The sequence below is a fragment of the Wolffia australiana genome, chromosome 19, assembly GCF_029677425.1.
Source record: "Wolffia australiana isolate 7733 chromosome 19, ASM2967742v1".
Classification (NCBI taxonomy): domain Eukaryota; kingdom Viridiplantae; phylum Streptophyta; class Magnoliopsida; order Alismatales; family Araceae; genus Wolffia; species Wolffia australiana.
The window spans coordinates 9,235,001-9,253,646 of record NC_135853.1 but is presented as its reverse complement, the minus strand read 5'-3'; the positions used below and the strand labels follow the sequence as shown (position 1 = coordinate 9,253,646).

General features: G+C 39.8%; 1 protein-coding gene across 2 annotated transcripts; it reads right to left on the bottom strand.

Moving 5' to 3' along the window:
* Positions 1–833: 833 nt before the first annotated feature.
* APEM9 (3-phosphoinositide-dependent protein kinase-1) lies at positions 834–15,855 on the bottom strand. 2 transcript variants are annotated; one of them, XM_078590723.1, is made up of 7 exons: positions 15,736–15,855; positions 15,546–15,660; positions 15,309–15,473; positions 9,862–9,939; positions 9,370–9,643; positions 7,910–8,268; positions 834–1,295 (listed from the first exon to the last, which is right to left on the bottom strand). In XM_078590723.1, the coding sequence occupies exons 2-7, from the start codon at positions 15,602–15,604 to the stop codon at positions 1,163–1,165; spliced, it is 1,068 nt and encodes a 355-aa protein (XP_078446849.1). In that variant the 5' UTR covers positions 15,605–15,660; positions 15,736–15,855; the 3' UTR covers positions 834–1,162. The 2 variants fall into 2 exon arrangements, with proteins under 2 accessions (XP_078446849.1, XP_078446848.1); XM_078590722.1 differs by having other exon boundaries at positions 15,546–15,810.
* Positions 15,856–18,646: the final 2,791 nt, after the last annotated feature.

Here is an 18,646-nt window from a genome sequence, read left to right as displayed (position 1 = left end):
GATCTCACCTTACCTCTCTAGTATTAACTTATGAGTTATGTAAAATTATTACGCCATAATACCCAGAATAAGTTAATATAATTCTTCCATTTGCATCTTTACACGTTAGAATGCTCATATGTAGAGTTTAAAATTAGAGGCACATTTCTGCTGATAGTAAAATGAAGCATCTTTTCCTGCTAGTATAAATAAATGCATGATCTAGTCACAAGGACAGAAATAGCTGTAGAATGTTAATATAAACATACGCCAAAGTGTATTTGTCCAACATTACAAAAAAGATCAAATATACATCGTTTTGACACTTCTACTGTAATTCTGTCACTTCTTAAAATTAATTTAAATTGTATCTAGGATCTGATCCCATGACAGTAATTTGCTGATTTGATGGCTAAAGAGGAAGATGGATGAAGTTACAGGTAGAATATTATTACCCGTAATATAATACAAATACAATTACAGCACATCCGGTTTGTCATTTGTTTATTTTAAAAATGCAAACACAACCGACAACTTATTTTAAAATAAACCCTAAAAAATGGCAAAAAGATATGCTTCGCCTCAATTCTAACAGTATTGCAAATTTTTGTAAGGCTGAAAAACTGACTCAATGTTAATAAGGTCCATCGAGAAGGTGTCACAATCTTATTACTTTTCTGGACTATAATAACATGTAATTGTTGTACCGAAAATGTTGTGGTTTATACCATGAACTTTCCACAATATCTAGGCGAGGGAGACAGAATAAATAAATATAAAGTGGGAAAGATGGGGAGGGAGAGTCCTCCCTAAAGGTTAGATCCACCTTGTACTGTTAAAAAAAAATCGTAAAATGGTAAAAAAAAATATTTAATATTTTGATTTAACTCATCTTCAATCAGGTTACAAGTTTGTACATCAATATTCTGCTTCAGATATCAAACTGTATGCTGAACAGAAATGATCAAGAGTGGAAATGTGAATATTAAAAAACTTATTTTTGTGGTAATTACTATGGTGGCTGGCATCATAAACTGATGAGAATCCCAATTTCCAAATGGGGATTTTCTCTCATCTAATGATCGATTGGACTAGTATTTGTATATCATTTACAAAATAACAAAATAGCAGAACTTTAGGAAAAAAGGAAGAATTATTAAAAAAGACAAACCCTAGAACTAGGTCACCTTGAAACTGGAGTATTGGCTGAGGGCATTGGCTGGATAGCAGCAAGAGGGTTCACTTGGACAGAGAATGCCAATTGCCAGGCATCAAAGAGAGCTCTTCTAATGGATGCAATTTTATCACCTGTAAATCTGCCACGGAGAACACAGCACATCCCGTCAGAATCAGGCGGCATTCAAATGTCTCTCTCCAAGCATCTATCAATGTATCTCTCTCTATAGTCTCATACTGCTTGGGGTTACCATGTGTTTGTTTGACACATCCCATCAGGTTCTGGACATTCACCAGAAAAGAGAAGATGGAGGGCTTGGAATATGTATTTCTCTCTCTACTCATGCTTGGGGTTACCACATGTATAATAGATACTTAATCCATCAAAAAAAAATTAATCCACGGTTTCAGGCTAGAATTAAATATTAGAGTGAAATCTCAATAAACCATTCTCAAAGAATTGCTCCAATTTACTATCAACAGAAAGAGAGAGAGAGAGACAGTAAGAGTAGATCAATAAGTCAAAGATGAAATCTGATCTAAACCTGGAGCTCCAAGACCACTTCGACTTCGAAGATGAAATTACTCAAAAACTATGAAATCTTTGGTTATTGTCTGACGTTTTTTCCAAAATTACTCATTAGAAATTACGGGCTGAATCCTAATATAAAGAAAGAATGATTAACTTTCCTAATAGACATGGTTTTATCTCTCTATCAACCTATTTAGGTATCTCTCTCACGTGTGTCTCTTACTTCTGCTGTTTGTTAGATATTGAATCCATGTTTTCCGGCTAAAATATTGGATCACAATAACAATTCTATAAAACCATTCTAAATAAATTCTTCACATAACTATCAACGGATAGAGTAGTCAGCAGGGCTGCAATATTTTTCCTTCATCTTATTCTACCATTTTCTTCTTCCCGTTTCATTCTTTATGTGTAAATGTGGGCTCTGTACATAAGAGGCCCACTTACATGTTAGCGTATGTAACCCATTAAGTTATGCGCATGTGGGCCTACCCCATTCTGTACTTTGCTAAGATTGTGTGAACGTGGCCTGAAAAGAATGTGCACATTCAAATAAAGCTGGGAGGAAATCTGTGCCTACAAATAAAGGCGAAAGGAGGGCAGAACACACTGGTTATCTTTTTCAAAAAGTGGTAATCAGGCTGCCAGCAGGAGATTCTTGTGCTTCAGATCTGGATGAGGGATGGTTGATTCAGTTGGATTCCTTCAGCTTAACAGGGAGGCATCAATTCCATCCTCTCTCCTCTATCGTTCTTGGCTCTCTACTCTTCTTCTACTTCTTAACCCCAGATAAGAAGATTGTAAGAAAAATGCTATTTTTGGAAATATTTTCAACCTTTACAAGAATTCTGATAGTAGAAACAGGGAGTTGTTATACAAACCAGCTAACCCTAGTGAATCATATGAAGGGTTTTTTTACTCTTTTTCTGATATGATCCCAGTTCAAGATCGAATCAATACGTGCTGTAATCCAATCTTCAAACTAGATACGATACTCCCAATTGATCCCAAAGCGTCTACAGCGTTGTCAGAGAGACGAGAGAGGGAGAGACAAGTAGAGAGAGAGAGAAGTTCCAGGGGTAGAAAAGGAGAGAACAGGAATGATCGGGAGATGGCGATGGGTCGCCGACAAACGACCATTGCTCGGCAGGGATGACGAGCCGGCCTGCGAGAATGGAGAGTCACAACCGGAATGAGGTAGAGGAAACTCACAATGATCTTCTTGCTACCCTTCTCCCTGGGGAGAGGGCTTAAATAGAAGCCGAAACGGGCTGGGCCTGCACTTATGGATTGGGCCACTGCCGGGTCTTGTTCTGGACATAGACGTACTGATGGATCATATCATGTTCCTTACTGATTAGCCACGATGCCAGATGACATGGTATGAGAGCCTAACGCAGGGACCTTGATGCTGATAAAGCGACCACCCTGCTCCTATCATAAGACAACATGCACTCAAATAGGACGAGTAAGTCTTTCAGGACAAGAGGTTAGACTTACTGGGTTGGAAGGATGGTCACCAGGATGACGAAGTTGAACCCCAGCAATCAAGGATCACTAGAAGACCTAAAGTGGATGGTACAGCTTATTTTCCTAGTGTCCCTGAACCCAGTAAGTATGATGGGTTGAATACACTGCATTGAGGTCAATATGTGGAGATAATTCTTCAAGGAAGAGGTCTGTCTGACCATTTATTTATCATTTTTGTCCAAAAAGTTCAGGTTATAAGTAATGGAAGCAAGATGATGCCCTTACACGGGCCCGATTCCTAGGGATCATGCTTGGCAATGAATGGAAGAATTTCCTACTACTGATAACAGCCAAGGGGATCTAGGATCATACAGATAAAGACAGTTCTTAAGGGGGGGACTGGAGAATATACAGCTTAGTTGCCAGGACAGCCAACATGATCCAAGAAGACAAGACTGTTGATGTCTATGTCAATAAGATACAACCTATTTGGGAAGAGATTAACCACTATTGTACTATCAAGAATCCCCAATATGGCGAATGGAGTTTACAAAGTTAGATTGACACTACTAATTCTTGATGGGTCTGAATATTGAATATTGAATATTGAATATGAGAGTACGTGAAGTCAGATATTAAACCCAAAAAAGCACCTGACCTAGAACAAGATATCAGACTTGTGAGTGAAGAAGAAAGACTAGGGATGGTGGAACCTGACTCGTGGTGAAGATGGCACAACAGAAGTCTCAGAGATCCCAGATTGTCCATGGAGATCAGAAGGTTCAAAAGTGGAAGCGACAGCCTCAGGTACAACTGCTGCCACAGTCGCACAAGGGCACGATTTGAAATTATAGCAAGAAGCTCAAGGCGGCACAAGGAAGACTTTGGAGGAGTTGGTGAAGAAGAACTCTGAATGATGTCGGGATATGCAGGTGAGGAAATACACGCCGTTTGGGAGGAAATTAAGAGACTCAAGTCACTGATTGGATCTGCCTCCATGGCAAGATCACATGATCACCTTATCTCTTCTGCCTTTCACACATCTGTGCAAAGAATGAGCTGGATTGTTGATTCCGGGCCAACTGACATATGACTCCCTTCTGCTCAAAATTTTATTTGATCTCATGATGTGACAATCAAAGAAAAGTGAATACCACCATAGGGGAAATTCTCCAAGTTGCAGGCAGCAGCACAGTGCATATCAAGCAATTGGGAATCCTACAGGATGTCCTCCATGTTCCTCATCTAAAGACACAATTAATTTCCCCGCATGGACTAGTCAAAGACATCAATTATTCAGTTAATCTGAGATCTGATGCATGTTTTCTGTTTGATATGGTACTAAACATGAAGATTGGATCAATTTAAGAGAAGAATGGCCTCCTTCAGCTGGATGATGGTACCCAGCAAGGGAAGATGAACCAGAGGAGCTTGATTGGCAGAAGCTGGTGCACACGCAGCGTGGTCGTTCCTCTTTTGATGTTTTTGGGGGAAATGTTCAAAGTTTTTGTCAAACATTTGCGTTTGTCTTAGTTTGTGTGAGACTATTTTAATCAGGAGTTGACAATGTTTTTTTTCTGATCAGGGTATCATACATGAATCTTCATGCATGGACACCCCAATGCAAAATGAGGTGGCTGAGAGGAAGATAGGGCATTTGGTTGATAGTACAAGAGCCCTGCTCATTTATGCACAGATGCCTAAATACATATGGGCTGAAGCCCTCCTCTCAGCTGCAGACCAATGGACAGATTTCCCTAAAAACCTGGGTATCAAAGCCCAATGGAATTTACGTCTTATTTCTTTCCAGACAGGAGGTTGAAGAATAAATTTCCCCTAGGAGTCATCAGATGAGTGGCATTTACCCATTTACGCAGTCCAGGAAGCAAACTCAATCCAAGGACAGAAAATTGTGTTTTGTGGGGTATTCCTAAACCTAAAAAGGTTCCACTTCATCTGCCAGGACGGCAGAAAATCATCATATCGGCTGATGTAACCTTCAATGAACATCAAGTGTGTTATGCCAACCAGCAGAGACAGTTTACGACAACTCGGTACAAGGCAGAGAAAATATTGGTTTGAATCTACCGGAGGGGATTGTCGCTAGGGAGGGACCAGCTGTTATTCTGATCCCAGATCATGAACAGAGGACAGTTTCTGAAGGCCATGAGGAGGCCCGACCTGATGAACCCAAGAAAATAGAATTATGTGAAAGGTACCTGAGTTGTTGATTGACGAGGATAAGTCTGGACACCAAGGAGACGAAAATCAGAACGCTGAAAACCTGAGTTTGGCAATGGCTTTAAGGGAAAAGAACCTGCACTCAGAAACCCAGATATCCCATGTCCAATTAGTCAGATACAGGAACATTACCCAAAATTTCATCCCTCTTCATCAAGCTGGATGAGATGATGGTACCACGCAATGTGGTAGAAGCCATGAAGGACAATAATCTAAAGTCAGATATGGATGTCAAGATGGAAGCTCTCCTAAAGGAAGAAACCTGGGAGTTAGAACCACTTCATCCATGCAGAAAGATGGTTCATTAAGTATAACTCAGATGGTTTATAGGAACAAAATAAGGCCAGGCTTGTGGCCAAAGGATACAGCCACTCATATGGTATAGACTACATTGAGACGTTTGCTCCAGTGGCAAAGCTTAACACTGCTCAGATATTGATTGCAGTTGCAACAAAATCAGGGTAGACTCTGAATCAATATGACATGAAGAATGCATTCTTACATGGAGATTTGGAAGAAGCTATATTCATGAAGCCTCCAAGGGGATACTACCCTCCTGAGAAGGAAGATATGCAGGCTAAAGAAGACACTACTGATTGAAGCAATCACCATGTGCATTGTTTTGGAAAATTTCCTTGCCTATGAAAACTATGGCATACACTATCAGGCCAACTGGGATCGCATCCTATTTGTTAGATGCTCCTAATCAAGGGAGGTCGTGACACTGTTGGTTTATGTAAATGACGCCATTACAACAGACAGTGATGATAAGGCCATTGAGGAGTCAAGCAAATTATTATCAAAGCTTATTAACATCGAGTCCTTGAGCCTTGTGAGAAATTTTCGGGGACTTGAAGTGGCCTAATCAAGGGTATGCATAAGTATATCCCAGAGAAAGTATCTGTTGGATCTCAAAAAGGAGGCTAGGATGTTGAAATGCAAACCCAATAGCACCCTGGTTGACATGAAGCTTAGCACCTGTGAGGATGACAGTAATGTCAGTAAGGAGCCGCAAGGACTTGCCAACTTGAGCCATACAAGACAAGACATAGACGTCTCTGTTGGAGTCTTGAGTAAATTCATGTGCGACCCAAAGGAAACATGTTATCAGGTTGACCATAGTGTTATACTACCTAAAAGGGACAGCAGGCCGTGGATTATTATTGAGAGGGGATAATGAATATTCTATAAAAATATAAACTGATGTTATAGAGGATCTGTAGTAGACTGGAGGAGCTCATTTATTGGCAATAATTTGATAATGTGGAGAAGAAGAAAGCAAGAGGTCGTCACCAAATCCAGTACTGACACAGAGTTCAGGTTGGTTGCCGCAGGGATATGCAAAGTCTTGCGGGTCAGAGGGCTTTTGAACATTTGGGTTTTTCCCACAACACCCCAACCATCTTGCATTGTGATAGTAAGCCATCAGCAGATGTAGCATACACCCTTTTCCAGCACAACACAACATAGCATATGGAGATAGCCATTTTATCAGAGAGAAGGTTGACGCTGGAATTTCCTGGTGAAGTATGTTCAATCTTCAGAGCAACTGGCCAACATTTTGACCAAAGGGTTCCCTTGCAGAAATTTTCCAAGAATGGTCTCCAAGCTGGACATCAATAGCATCTATGCACCTGCTTGAGGGGGGGGTGTAACCAGCAGGTGCCTATCTGTTTCCTTCATTTTTTCTATTTCCTTATTTATGAGTAAACGCGGACCCCATACATAAAAGGTTGATATATTCTTTACAACAACGTATTGTTGACCCTTCTAGAAAAAGAAGGCGTCCACAGACACACGTGCATGATCGCGCAGCTATGACCCACTTTAAAAGGCAACCATGAAGAAAAGAAAGATCATAGTTTCATTTCAAATTGGGGATCAACGAGCGGCAGGTGCACCGAAGGCAGGAGCTGCGCAGATTGACCGCGGCCGGAGAGGGTGAAGGTCCAGAACAGACATCCATCCAGTGTTTCTTCATCTTTCTTCTTAGATGTTTCCAAGTGATCAATTTCGGTAAATTTGTGGACGTTACAATTTGTTTCAGAATTGGAATAACCAATTGATCATCTCGAATTATATCAAGATATTGATACAATAATAGTGTATCAGAGGCCCACTTAACGTTTAGAGGACGTGACTTATTAAGTCATGTGCATGTAGGCCTAGCCCATTATGTACTTTGCTGGGATTTAAACCAGCTAACACTTGTAAATCAAAAATAGGGTTTTTTGTCACTTGTAAATCGAAACCAGTAAATCGATGCTGGATGACAATAGTAAGAGTACCAAGATGAATAAGATTTTAAAGACGAAATCACTAAAAAGATGAAATCTGGGTTGTTATTTGACATTTTTAACCAATATGACCGGATAGAACTCGCAGTTTAAAGGCTATTAGAGAGAATGAATAACCTTACATCTGCAGACAAGGTTTTATATGATTATAAATTGAGTTTGCATTATTTTTACTATATCAATAAATTGAGTAAAAGATAGAGCCTTAACAGACCTTCGTAGAGTAGTCTGCTTCCTCCGCAAGAAGTGTAAGATTGAGAGAAATAGAAATCCCCATAGAAAGACCTTCCCTGAAGGAATGATCAATGTTGATTTTCCAAACTTTAACTTGACGCTTCGGGTCCACCAAGGATTCCCCATGATGCGGTTGAATAGAGAGAACATTTGAGATCGCAATGTCTCCACCTTCAATGTTTTTGCATTAGGTTTCCTCGAGGAATCAACCTTCTTTGAGAAATTATCAGACTCTTGAAGAGATTTTATGGTTTTATCAGCTGGTTTATGCATCGTCACAGAGTTGGAGGAAGATGAAATCTTGACAGAAGATAAACACCGTAGTTTACTTAATATTTCCTGCAAAAAAGAATATGATTCATAAAAAATTTAGAGAATTATAGTCCAATACTCATAGAGAGATTGGTCTAGATTTCCATAGAGGTAGGTGGATGAGGTAGGTGTATTTCCATAGAGAGACTGTTCAACACCGGTCAATATCATTGGCAATGTCGACATCATCGACACTTGTTGATGTCGACAATGACTATAAAATTTTCTTGGTGCTTGATGATGATGATGGCATTCAAAGGGTGCCCTGAACGTCTGATGTCAAAGACAACCTTGATGTCACATCCACTTGGGATGACCCAAATTGACAGAGACGGCGTCAACAACTGATGCCACATTGACAGTGGAAGTTGACCTTTCTCTGGTGGTTGAAGATGACATTGGGGGGATCTGCTGGATGGAAGAAGGAGAATGATAGAAGGGAGAGTTTAACAACGGCTGCAGGCCCATATTGGGAGGATTTCCCTAATTTGGCAGCTTTTTTGATTCTCCTCCTTTGGGGAGGGATACATGCACATAAAAAGAAACTACTCTACAAATCAAACGATGGAAATACCCTTAATGTAGTCCAGGATCCTGTCAGATATATCAAAAACACTTTGAGAGGAATGAGGAAGTGGCGGCAAGACAGACAAAATATAATGTAGGGAGATTAAGATACAACTGCAAACCCCTGGAAAGAGTATTTTCATCATTTTTAACCACAATTTTTTCACTGTATGTAGACGTATTCCTCTCCAATAGAGAGGCAAGAAAATGTAGCAGTTGGCTGATTCTGCAAGAAACGAATGAAAGCAGCAGATACAGTCGAAGTGCCAATTTGGACCTATAGCTGCCACAGTATCTCTGTTTTCTCTCTATCATCTTCTCCATCCTACGAATCTTGATCCATCTTCTCGTTTCTTCTCTCTCTCTTTCCCTCAAAAAATCCCTTCCTTCATAGAGACCAACATCAAAACCTCATTCAGATTATTTTTCACAGAAGAATAGGAAAACTGTCATAAAGTCCAGGAGAGACACCCTTTCGTGGTATAAACCTTTCTCTTTCCTCACTCTTCTTAAAAGTTTTGCAAAGTTTCAGATGACAGCAATGATTAAGATGGGCGGTACCTTGCGTTTTTCTTCTGGCATTGCCATTTTCTCTGTCCAAGAAACAGCATGGTTGATATCTTTTAAGAGTGTACCAAGAACATTGACGGCATAAACTTCAAGAATATCTGTGTAAGTTTCAATGGGGAGAATATGGGAGATTATACTCTTTGAAAATCTCTCCTCGTTTGGTAAAACAAAAGCATGACCCTCCACATATTTCCAATTTCCAAGAAACTCATCAAAAGTATCTTTCAGGTCAGATGAGAAACCCTCTGCCATTTGCATGCAGGCCCTGTGGAATGATTAAACAAAATACATAATGAGAAAAAAATACCATGTAAATCACTTCTTTTTCAGCTTTTTAAGTCCTGTGTGACGACCGAAATGATGAAAATTGCTGGTAATCAGAGAATCTAAAACCCTACCCCTTAATCCAAATAGATGTTTCACAATAAGGTAATGTTAAATGATATATCATGACAAAGTATGAGTAACGGATGGATGAAATACCCAGTGAGAAAAACAGTCCCAGGAATCCAAGCCACAGAACCAAAAAGGAAGTTAAGCTCAGTCATGATTTCTGAAGTCCTGTATGTTCACAAGAGGAAAAATGAATTTCAGAAGAAAATATATTAGCAACGAAGACAATATTTAGACTTTAGAATTGAAAATGTGTAATTCGTTTTCACAGGCATTAAGCTCTCATGCCGGTTACATAGTTGAAGAATCAGAGAGAAAGAAAAGTACAAGCAACTAAGTTTCTGCAATGTTATCCGGAGGATAAATGTTGAGAGATTCTGAAATAACTTCTGTTTATTGAGACGTACTAAATCTAGATAAATACTCCTTACGAGGAGACAAAAAATGATGAAAACAAAAATGGTAGTTATCTGGTGAAGCTCTCTATCTGCCATTCGTGTTTGTTCACATTTCTCAGTTCTTCTCTTATGAACTGTGTTTATCATCGTTATCCTAGTAGGGACAAGTGACAATGACGATTATTTTAAGGAATGATCATCAGCATTGTTACTGCCGCAGAAGCAAGTCGATGGTTAACGTGACTCAAGCTCCGTCTACAAGATCACCCCTAATCGACTAGACTTGGTGATTAGTCTCCTTTGTGCTAAAGAATATAGATGTACAAGCCTAGAGAGCAGATATAGTTCAACATTGTCACGATGACAGTTTGCGTCAACTTTTGGCATGATCAGAGGGGAGAGAGAGAGAGAGAGGGAGGGAGGGAGGGAGGGAGAGAGAGAGAGAGAGAGAGAGAGAGGGAGGGAGGGAGAGAGGGAGAGCAAGAGAGAGAGACAGAGAGAGAGAGGGAGGGAGGGAGAGAGAGAGCGAGAGAGCAAGAGAGGGAAAGAGGGAGAGAGAGAGAGGGAGGGAGGGAGGGAGGGAGGGAGAGAGGGAGAGAGGGAGAGAGAGAGAGGGAGGGAGGGAGGGAGGGAGGGAGGGAGAGAGGGAGAGAGGGAGAAGGAGCCTGTTTCCCGGGCATTGAGGGAAGAAACCCTAGATGGCTCATCTATTCCCCTTCACTCTTTTTTTTTGAAGAAATCTTTTCCTTCACGCTATCTGCCTCAAATGGACAGATGGAGGCATACGCTATCTGATACGTCCCTGGTGAAGACTTACCAATGCAAGCGGAGGCGCCAAGCTTCAGTCACACAACCGAACTAAGTGCACGTGTGAGATTTTGAATAAAGAGCGGGAGGGCTATATAAGGCAGTCGGGAGGCTCTCCATCAGGGATCAAGAAAAAGTCGTTGCTGACCACTGACTTTGGGAGAAGATCCTTCTCCATGGGAGCTGAAGTGTCCGATCTGGCCTCGGCTCGTCCATCCTGATCTGGGAGCTACCTCCAGGCTTCATTCAGATCGGGTTCTTCATTCTATCTCTTCACACTCTCTCCACTGTCGGACTAATTGTACTTCGGATTCTGAATGTCCTTCGGTCAATACCTTTCAGTGCAAATTCCATGTATTGATTGAGACATATTTCAAGGAGTTAGTCTTGATTCCCAGCATTCTGTGCATATTAGTCGGTATCATAACACTTTTGGTATCAGAGCTTCTTGATTCTCGGATTTAATGGCAGATCTAGAAGAGAAAATGGAAGGACTAGGTAACAAGGTTGAAGCAAATCAAAGCTGAGTTACAAATGTGCTCGACCATATTATGCAAGAGATGGCAGCCATGAATGCCCAGTTAAAGAATAAGGCACCGGTAATTGGAAATACCAGATCATATGCGGAAATACCGCATCATCCTCAAGAGAGGAGAACGGATTTCGACAGCAAATTCAAATGGCGAGATCTTCCCGTCTTCAGTGGCTACCAACCTGAAGCTTGGCGCCTCCACTTGCATTGGTAAGTCTTCACCAGGGACTTATGACTATCATATAAAGCACCGTAATGTGGGGAGTGACATTTTACATTGCTGTCTGACACCCACCCTATAGCCGGTTCTGATGTACTTCATTCCCGGCTTGGAGGTAGAGCGCACGGTGAAAAAAAATGTGCCGATGATTCCTCATCCCTGATGCAATGGCAACACCTGTTGATTTGGAAGTAATCGCTGCCATGGTGCTGCTTGATTATGTGTTCATAAACACTTGTGTGGTTCACTCAATATTTTTGTCCTTGCTGACATTTGCCATGTGACAGTGTGGCCTAGCTCATGACATGGCTCCTCTAAGTGGCTTCTCCACTGATTCAGTTTCTGATGGCACGGCGCTGAGGCTGATGTGTCACTGCCATGGCCATGACAGTTACTGCTGATGCCCTTTTCTCTTTTCACAGCCATGGCATACGGCTAAGCTGTTCACATGGTGGTTCCCATTGACTAAGTGCTCCTCTGGCACTGTTTTGGAGCTCTGTTGTGCTTCCTCCTTGATCATACAAGCAGTAATAATAGTGGTCCTCTGTCACGGTCATCTCTGTAGTCAACATTACACTCTTCACTGCAGTCTTTCTGCAGTCAAACCATGGCCAAACCCACAGACTTCCCAGTAGTCAACATCATGGTCCACACCTGCTGTACATACCGTAGTCAATGTCTGAGGTCCATGTTGTAGTCAACGCCCATGCTCAGTGACAGGGTCCATGCTGCAGTCGACGGTCCCTTTAATGCATCTGTCAACCACGGTCAAATCCAACATCAATGGCCATTACAACCCAGGTCAACGCCCAACATTCTTTGCTGGGATCCATGCTTCAACCAACAGCTGATGTTATTCACTGGGGTTCCATGCTGCAGACAATATCCACGGTTAACATGGCAGTCAGACACTGATGAATGGCCCAGGTCAATGGCCACAATAAACCCCGATGAATGCCCCAGGTCCTTCTGTGTGGTCTCTACTATGACCAAGAGGATATGAAGTCAATGACTATGTCCTTTGCCATGGTCAATGTTGCGGTCATATCATCAGGCAACTATTGGTGAATGAAGAGGTCTTCTGCTGCATTCAATCCCACTGTCAATCATTCGTCAATGCCAAGGTCTTCTGCTCATCAGTCCTGCAGTCAACTCTTGGTCAATTAAGACCTTCTGCCACGATCAATCCCGAAGTCAACACTTGGTCAACACAAAGGTCTTCGACTGTGGTCAATCATGAGGTCAACCCTTTGTCATAACCCTCGGACAATGTTGCAGTCATAATCTGCTGTCTTTGTCCCAGTCAAATCTGCCATCTTCCCGTGGTTAATGTTGTCGTTTATTTAGCAGACTTCATTGCGGTCGTCAATTTTTCTGACAATCAACTCTGTAGTCTTTGCGCAGTCAATGCCCGCTGTCTCCCAGATCTCCTCACAGGTCTAATGAGGACCTTCAACATCATCCATGGATTGAATGAGGGTCTAAGGTAGGATCTGGTATAGAGCGTGTTAAGGGGTCCTGAATGGGCTTTGGCGAATGGGCCAGCGAGCACCAGACTTTGAGGAAACCCAACCACAAATAAAGCCTGCATCTGGGAAGGAGACATGGGGCACATTGCTGGCCCCGCTGTCCTCCTCCTGGGTTGTAATGGTGCCCAGAACATCACAAATGCAGCTTTAAATAATATTGACAGTGGGTGTCGTGCTGATCCGGTGCCTATGTGGCACCTTTGTGGTGCTGACTTACGCCGACCATGCCTTGGGCCTTCAATGCTGAAAAAGGCCTGATTTGGATGATAGATCTTCTTCTTTCTTCCTCTTCTTCTCTTCTTCTATCTTGTTTTTGAACCCACTCTGATACCATGTCAAGTTTCCGGGCAATTGGAGGAGAGAGACGAGGCAGGGAGATGGGAGGAGCCCTGTGGCTCAAGAAGTGAGGGATGAAACGCTAGAAAATCAGTTGAATATCTAATCTTATACTTCACTCAATTAGCCTTAAATAAACATATAGGGACATACACTTTCACATAAACCCCATTAATAATGTAGGGAGTGACATTTGAACCATTTAGTCTGACAATTTGTCATTATCATCTTGCCATCTTAAACAAGACGAGGAGGTTGCAGCCGTAAGGGTGGAGTTTGTTTATCCCTCTGTCTTCATCAACATCTTAGTCCTGGGTGAGTGATGATAATTTTGACTTTGTCATTTTCATTATCATCGAGGATGGAAACCACTGCTCTTTAAATTCCGTTGAGAGATGACATTTAGAATAAGAACCATGATGGATTCTGTTAGAAGTAGGTGGAATTCCTTAATCGCAGTTTGCAGTCCTTCCTACATTTGTGTTGATCAAAAGGCAGGCACGACAGTAGCAGTGACTGGCGATGGCGGTTACATCAAGCCCCCCCCTTGACTCTTGACATGCAAAGGTTCCCTTGGATGGTTAGGATCAAGTCAAGTCCATATTGCCCTCATGTTGGGATAATAGTTTTCATTTTCCCCTGAGTAACTGCAGCGTCCGGATTTGATCTACAAGGTATTTGTCCAAATATGGTCATCCAGTTCCTATAGAACCTATCACTAAAATACCCCAAGAAGAAGATAGGACAAAGTGGAGCAAAAAGGCTTTTGTGAAAATGGGAAAATGAAAATTATTATCCCCACACGAGGTTTGTGAAAAGTGATTCTGATAATGAGCAAGGAATATCTGTCTTGTATTCTCATGGAATTTTGTTCATAGTGGGATTCTTCAATCTTCTGACAGAATTGACTTCTCTATCTCACAGTGACCCCTCTTTTCCAGTGACATCTTCTGATCAGGTATCATCTTCTTGCAGTGTCCATTCATTAGTGTCCTTGTTGAGGATGACAAGAAGACGATAGTGAGTCCTCTTTTTCATCTGCAACAAGGTGAATGGAATTCCTGCCAAGATGACGAGTCATCATTGTACACTTCATTCGTCTGTGCCAGGATGACGATGACAGTGACAAAGCCATCATCATCATTATCATTCATCTGCAACAAGGATGATGGTGACAATTTTTGGATCATGATGATGGGTTCGTCCTTCGACTGCAAACCCCACTCTACATCGGCCTTCTGGAGATTATCATTTTTGTATCTCCTCCAAACTTCGACTGGAATTCCATTCATCTGCTGGAGGGAGATTGTTAGCAGTAGGGTTATTCTTGCAATTTCCCTTTTTAAGGATTCCTATTTCTGTAGTAAGACAAGGAATCGAGTTCAACAAAATCCAAAACGGATGATCTAATGTTTGAAAGAAACTGAAATAAACTTCAAGCAGTCATTTGCAAAATTTAGAACGATCTTACGGGCAAAAAAAGGAAATTAAAAGTCCCCTCCATTTCACTTGATCATCATATGAATATTCAAAATCAATGATTTTTGAGTCTAAACTATCTCTAGGGTTCGTCCATCTTGATTTCCATGTCAATTAAATTTTAACAGACTTTGATATAAGCTGCAAACGCCATCGAGAAATTGAATACTTCAAGAAGAACAACGATGAAAAGCATAATAATTGTTCTGCAGACCAAAATTAGGAACTATAAACACCTTCCCAGCTCCCTTTGCGACTGCACAAAAACCATGCCAGCAGATTCCGCAATATCACAAAATTCAGAATCTTCAATCAACGCCGTCGAATTGCTGCTGCAGAATCGATGGAGGATAGAGCGAGACAGAGACGACGCATCGTCGAACTTGCAACAGACAAGATAGCTGCCAATAACAACGATGAGAAAATCGAAATAATCTTCCGGAATTAAAGGGTTAACGATTGAAACGACGCACCTTTCCGCGAGGTCGATTTCTTCCCAGACCTTCCGATGCTCAGAATCTTGCGAGCTCATTGCTTTCAGTCTGGTCGCTGTTCTTCCCGAGGTAGGCCAAGAAATTTTGATGGGTACTGCAACATTCTCTCTTTTATAGTTCAATCCAAGTGTTTTTTATCAAAATTTAGTAATTCTACTGAAATGATTACCCAAAAACTAGATATGGGACGCCAAGAAATCTGATGGGTACTGCGAAGTTCTCCGTTGTCTAGACTAATCCGAATGTTTTAATCAAAATTGAGTAATTTTACTTATATGATCACTCGGCAACTAGATATGGGAAGCCAAGAAATTTAATGGGTATTGCGAAGTTCTCTGTTTTATAGTTCAATCCGAAGTGGGGACAGCCAAGATCCAAATAAAGTTTTTTTTTGTGGAAAAAATTCTAGTTTTTTCCTGGCCCTTACAGAGATTTAATTAACAAAATTAAAAAGTATCTCCATTTTACAAAAATTATCTCCATTTAACAGATAAGAATTCCAACATTTTATCAACTAATTGAAATTTAGGATAGGTCACAAAAAGATAATATAATTATTGCATGTATTCCTTGTTGTATATAGTTGTATTGACTCAATAGCCACATTCTATACCTGACTTTTTTTATTCATAAAAGATTAGAAATTCTTCTTTTGTTAATGCCTATTTGTTATATCACTAAGGCTAAGAATAATAGAATCTGTATTTAACTTATATTAAACTGTTCTGGATAAATTGACAATTTATTTTAATTCGAATCGAGTCACCAGTATATTCCACATTATTAATAGGAGTGCATCTATGTTTCTGCTTTACGAGTATGATATTTTCTGGTCATTTCTGATAATATCAAGTGTTATTCCTATCTTGGAATTTCTTGTTTCTGGAGTTTTAGCTCCCCTTAGTGAAGGACCGGAGAAGCTATCTAGTTTGAATTGGTAATAGAACCTATAGGGGATGCTTGGGTACAATTCCGAAATCACTATTATATGTTTGCTTTAGTTTTGTTGTTTTTAATGTTGAAACCATCTTTTTTAATCTGTGGGAATGAGTTTTAATGTATTAGGTGTATCCTCAAAATTAATTAACTTTACTCAAATGATTACTCGGAGACTAGAAATAGGTATTGCAAAGTTATCTGCTTTAAAGTTTAACCCGAGTGCTTTTATCAAAATTGAGTAATTTTACTTAAATGATCACTCAACGAATAGAGATGACCCCAAATTCTTGTTCTCAGCTTTCTAATGACCACAGAAGATACCAGGAAATTGGGGTATTCAAAGAATTGGGTTCTTGAAAGGATGATAAAACGATTGTAGCATGTACCTATCACCGAGTTATTTATTAGTTAAATAAACTCAACAAGTTACCTCATAAGTGGTTGGCCAAGACTTTTATTGGCTCTGGCAGAGTTCTCATCTTTATAGTTCAATCTGATATTTTTTGCAAAGTATAAAAACTTTACTCAAATGAATATTCAGCAACATAGAAATGACCCAAAGTTCACATTATTATCTTCCTTTAGAACACAAAAAATGGACTTTTAAGTATTCAGAATGAGGAATTGGTTTCTTGTGACGATGATAAAATGATTGTAGCCTCTGCGTATGACCAAGTTATTTATGATATAATTTTCTTTACGACTTACCTCATAAATGGTGGGTCAATAAATATAATGGGTATTGCAAAGTTCTCTCCTTCATAGTTCCAATTGTTCAGGATGATCACAATTATTGGAATTTTGAATCTTATCTTATAAATTTATCTGATGGCTGATGACCAAGTTTTCAATGTGTTAGGGAGATGTGATCTACAATATACTTTCAAATGTTACTATTCTATGCTTGGAGACCCTGACAGTAATCCCTACCTGAGTTGTTTCTGTGCTCAGTAAGTGACAAGTACTATTCCCCAGTCTAGGGTTCATTCTTTCATCTGAATCATCTTTCTCTCATTTAATCAAGATAATTCATCAGTTTGTACTTTAAATCTAGTTAAGATAGACTGATGCCAATCTTGATACGCATCATCAACTAAGTCAACCTCCATGCCTTTCATCATTACTCACAATGAAATGTGTGCAGTGAATTTATATATTTTCATTGTACTTTGATGAATGAGTTCTATTTATCACACTTCTAAAAAACTAGTCATACATGATATGGAAATGAACTCCCATCCTTACGGAAAAAAAGTCCACTTACCTACTAATAAAGATGAAACCTATGGGTATGACTATTTTTCCCTATCACAAATAGTAAATTAATCAACTAAGTCAGGTGTAAAAAAATATTCAATTAACTTTGTGATGTCAATAAGATATTCAAACATTGTAAATATAAATGACATGTTAAAGGTTCCATCATGCATATTTATAAAATAGTTTGTGATGCCTTTATAATACATACACATAATCTATTGAGTCATATTTAAAAATAGTGGTTAATTTAGATGATGTAGAATATAAGCATAAATTTGTATAAGTGATTTCGATGTTTCGAAGTGAGGGCTTAGTGCCAAGGTAATTGAAGTTGGTAAAACTAGGATCAACAGAATCTAATATTATCTAACACATGATATTGTATATATTTGAAATTACTTGGGACATCCTCTGTCGAGAAAAAAGAACTCCAAATGAAGGTCTAAAGAGGGATTCAGTACTTAGTATCATCATATTCATGAAGATTAAGTCAACACTGATCACATGGTCGATAGGTCTAATGAAAGAATAATAGTGCAAAAAAATTCAGCTAAATGTAAATTCATTTGCCTTTCAAAATATCCAGTTCCATGTTTGTATAAAGCGAATGAGTAGTACAGATCTATCTTTTTAATCAACTTTTATTATAAATTTTGGAACTGGAGAACATATGGAACTGTGAAAAGTAATTTGGTATGGAATTCAACTTAGAACATTTAGGTTTGAATTCAACTAGTTTTTGGATTTATGCGTACAGTTTCATATGGTTTATGTCAACAAATCCCACGTTTTATATTAGGACAAGAAGACAGCAGGAGTTTATTGCATAGTCAATAACATAACTCACTTAGACAGGCTCTTATATTAAATGTAATTTTGAA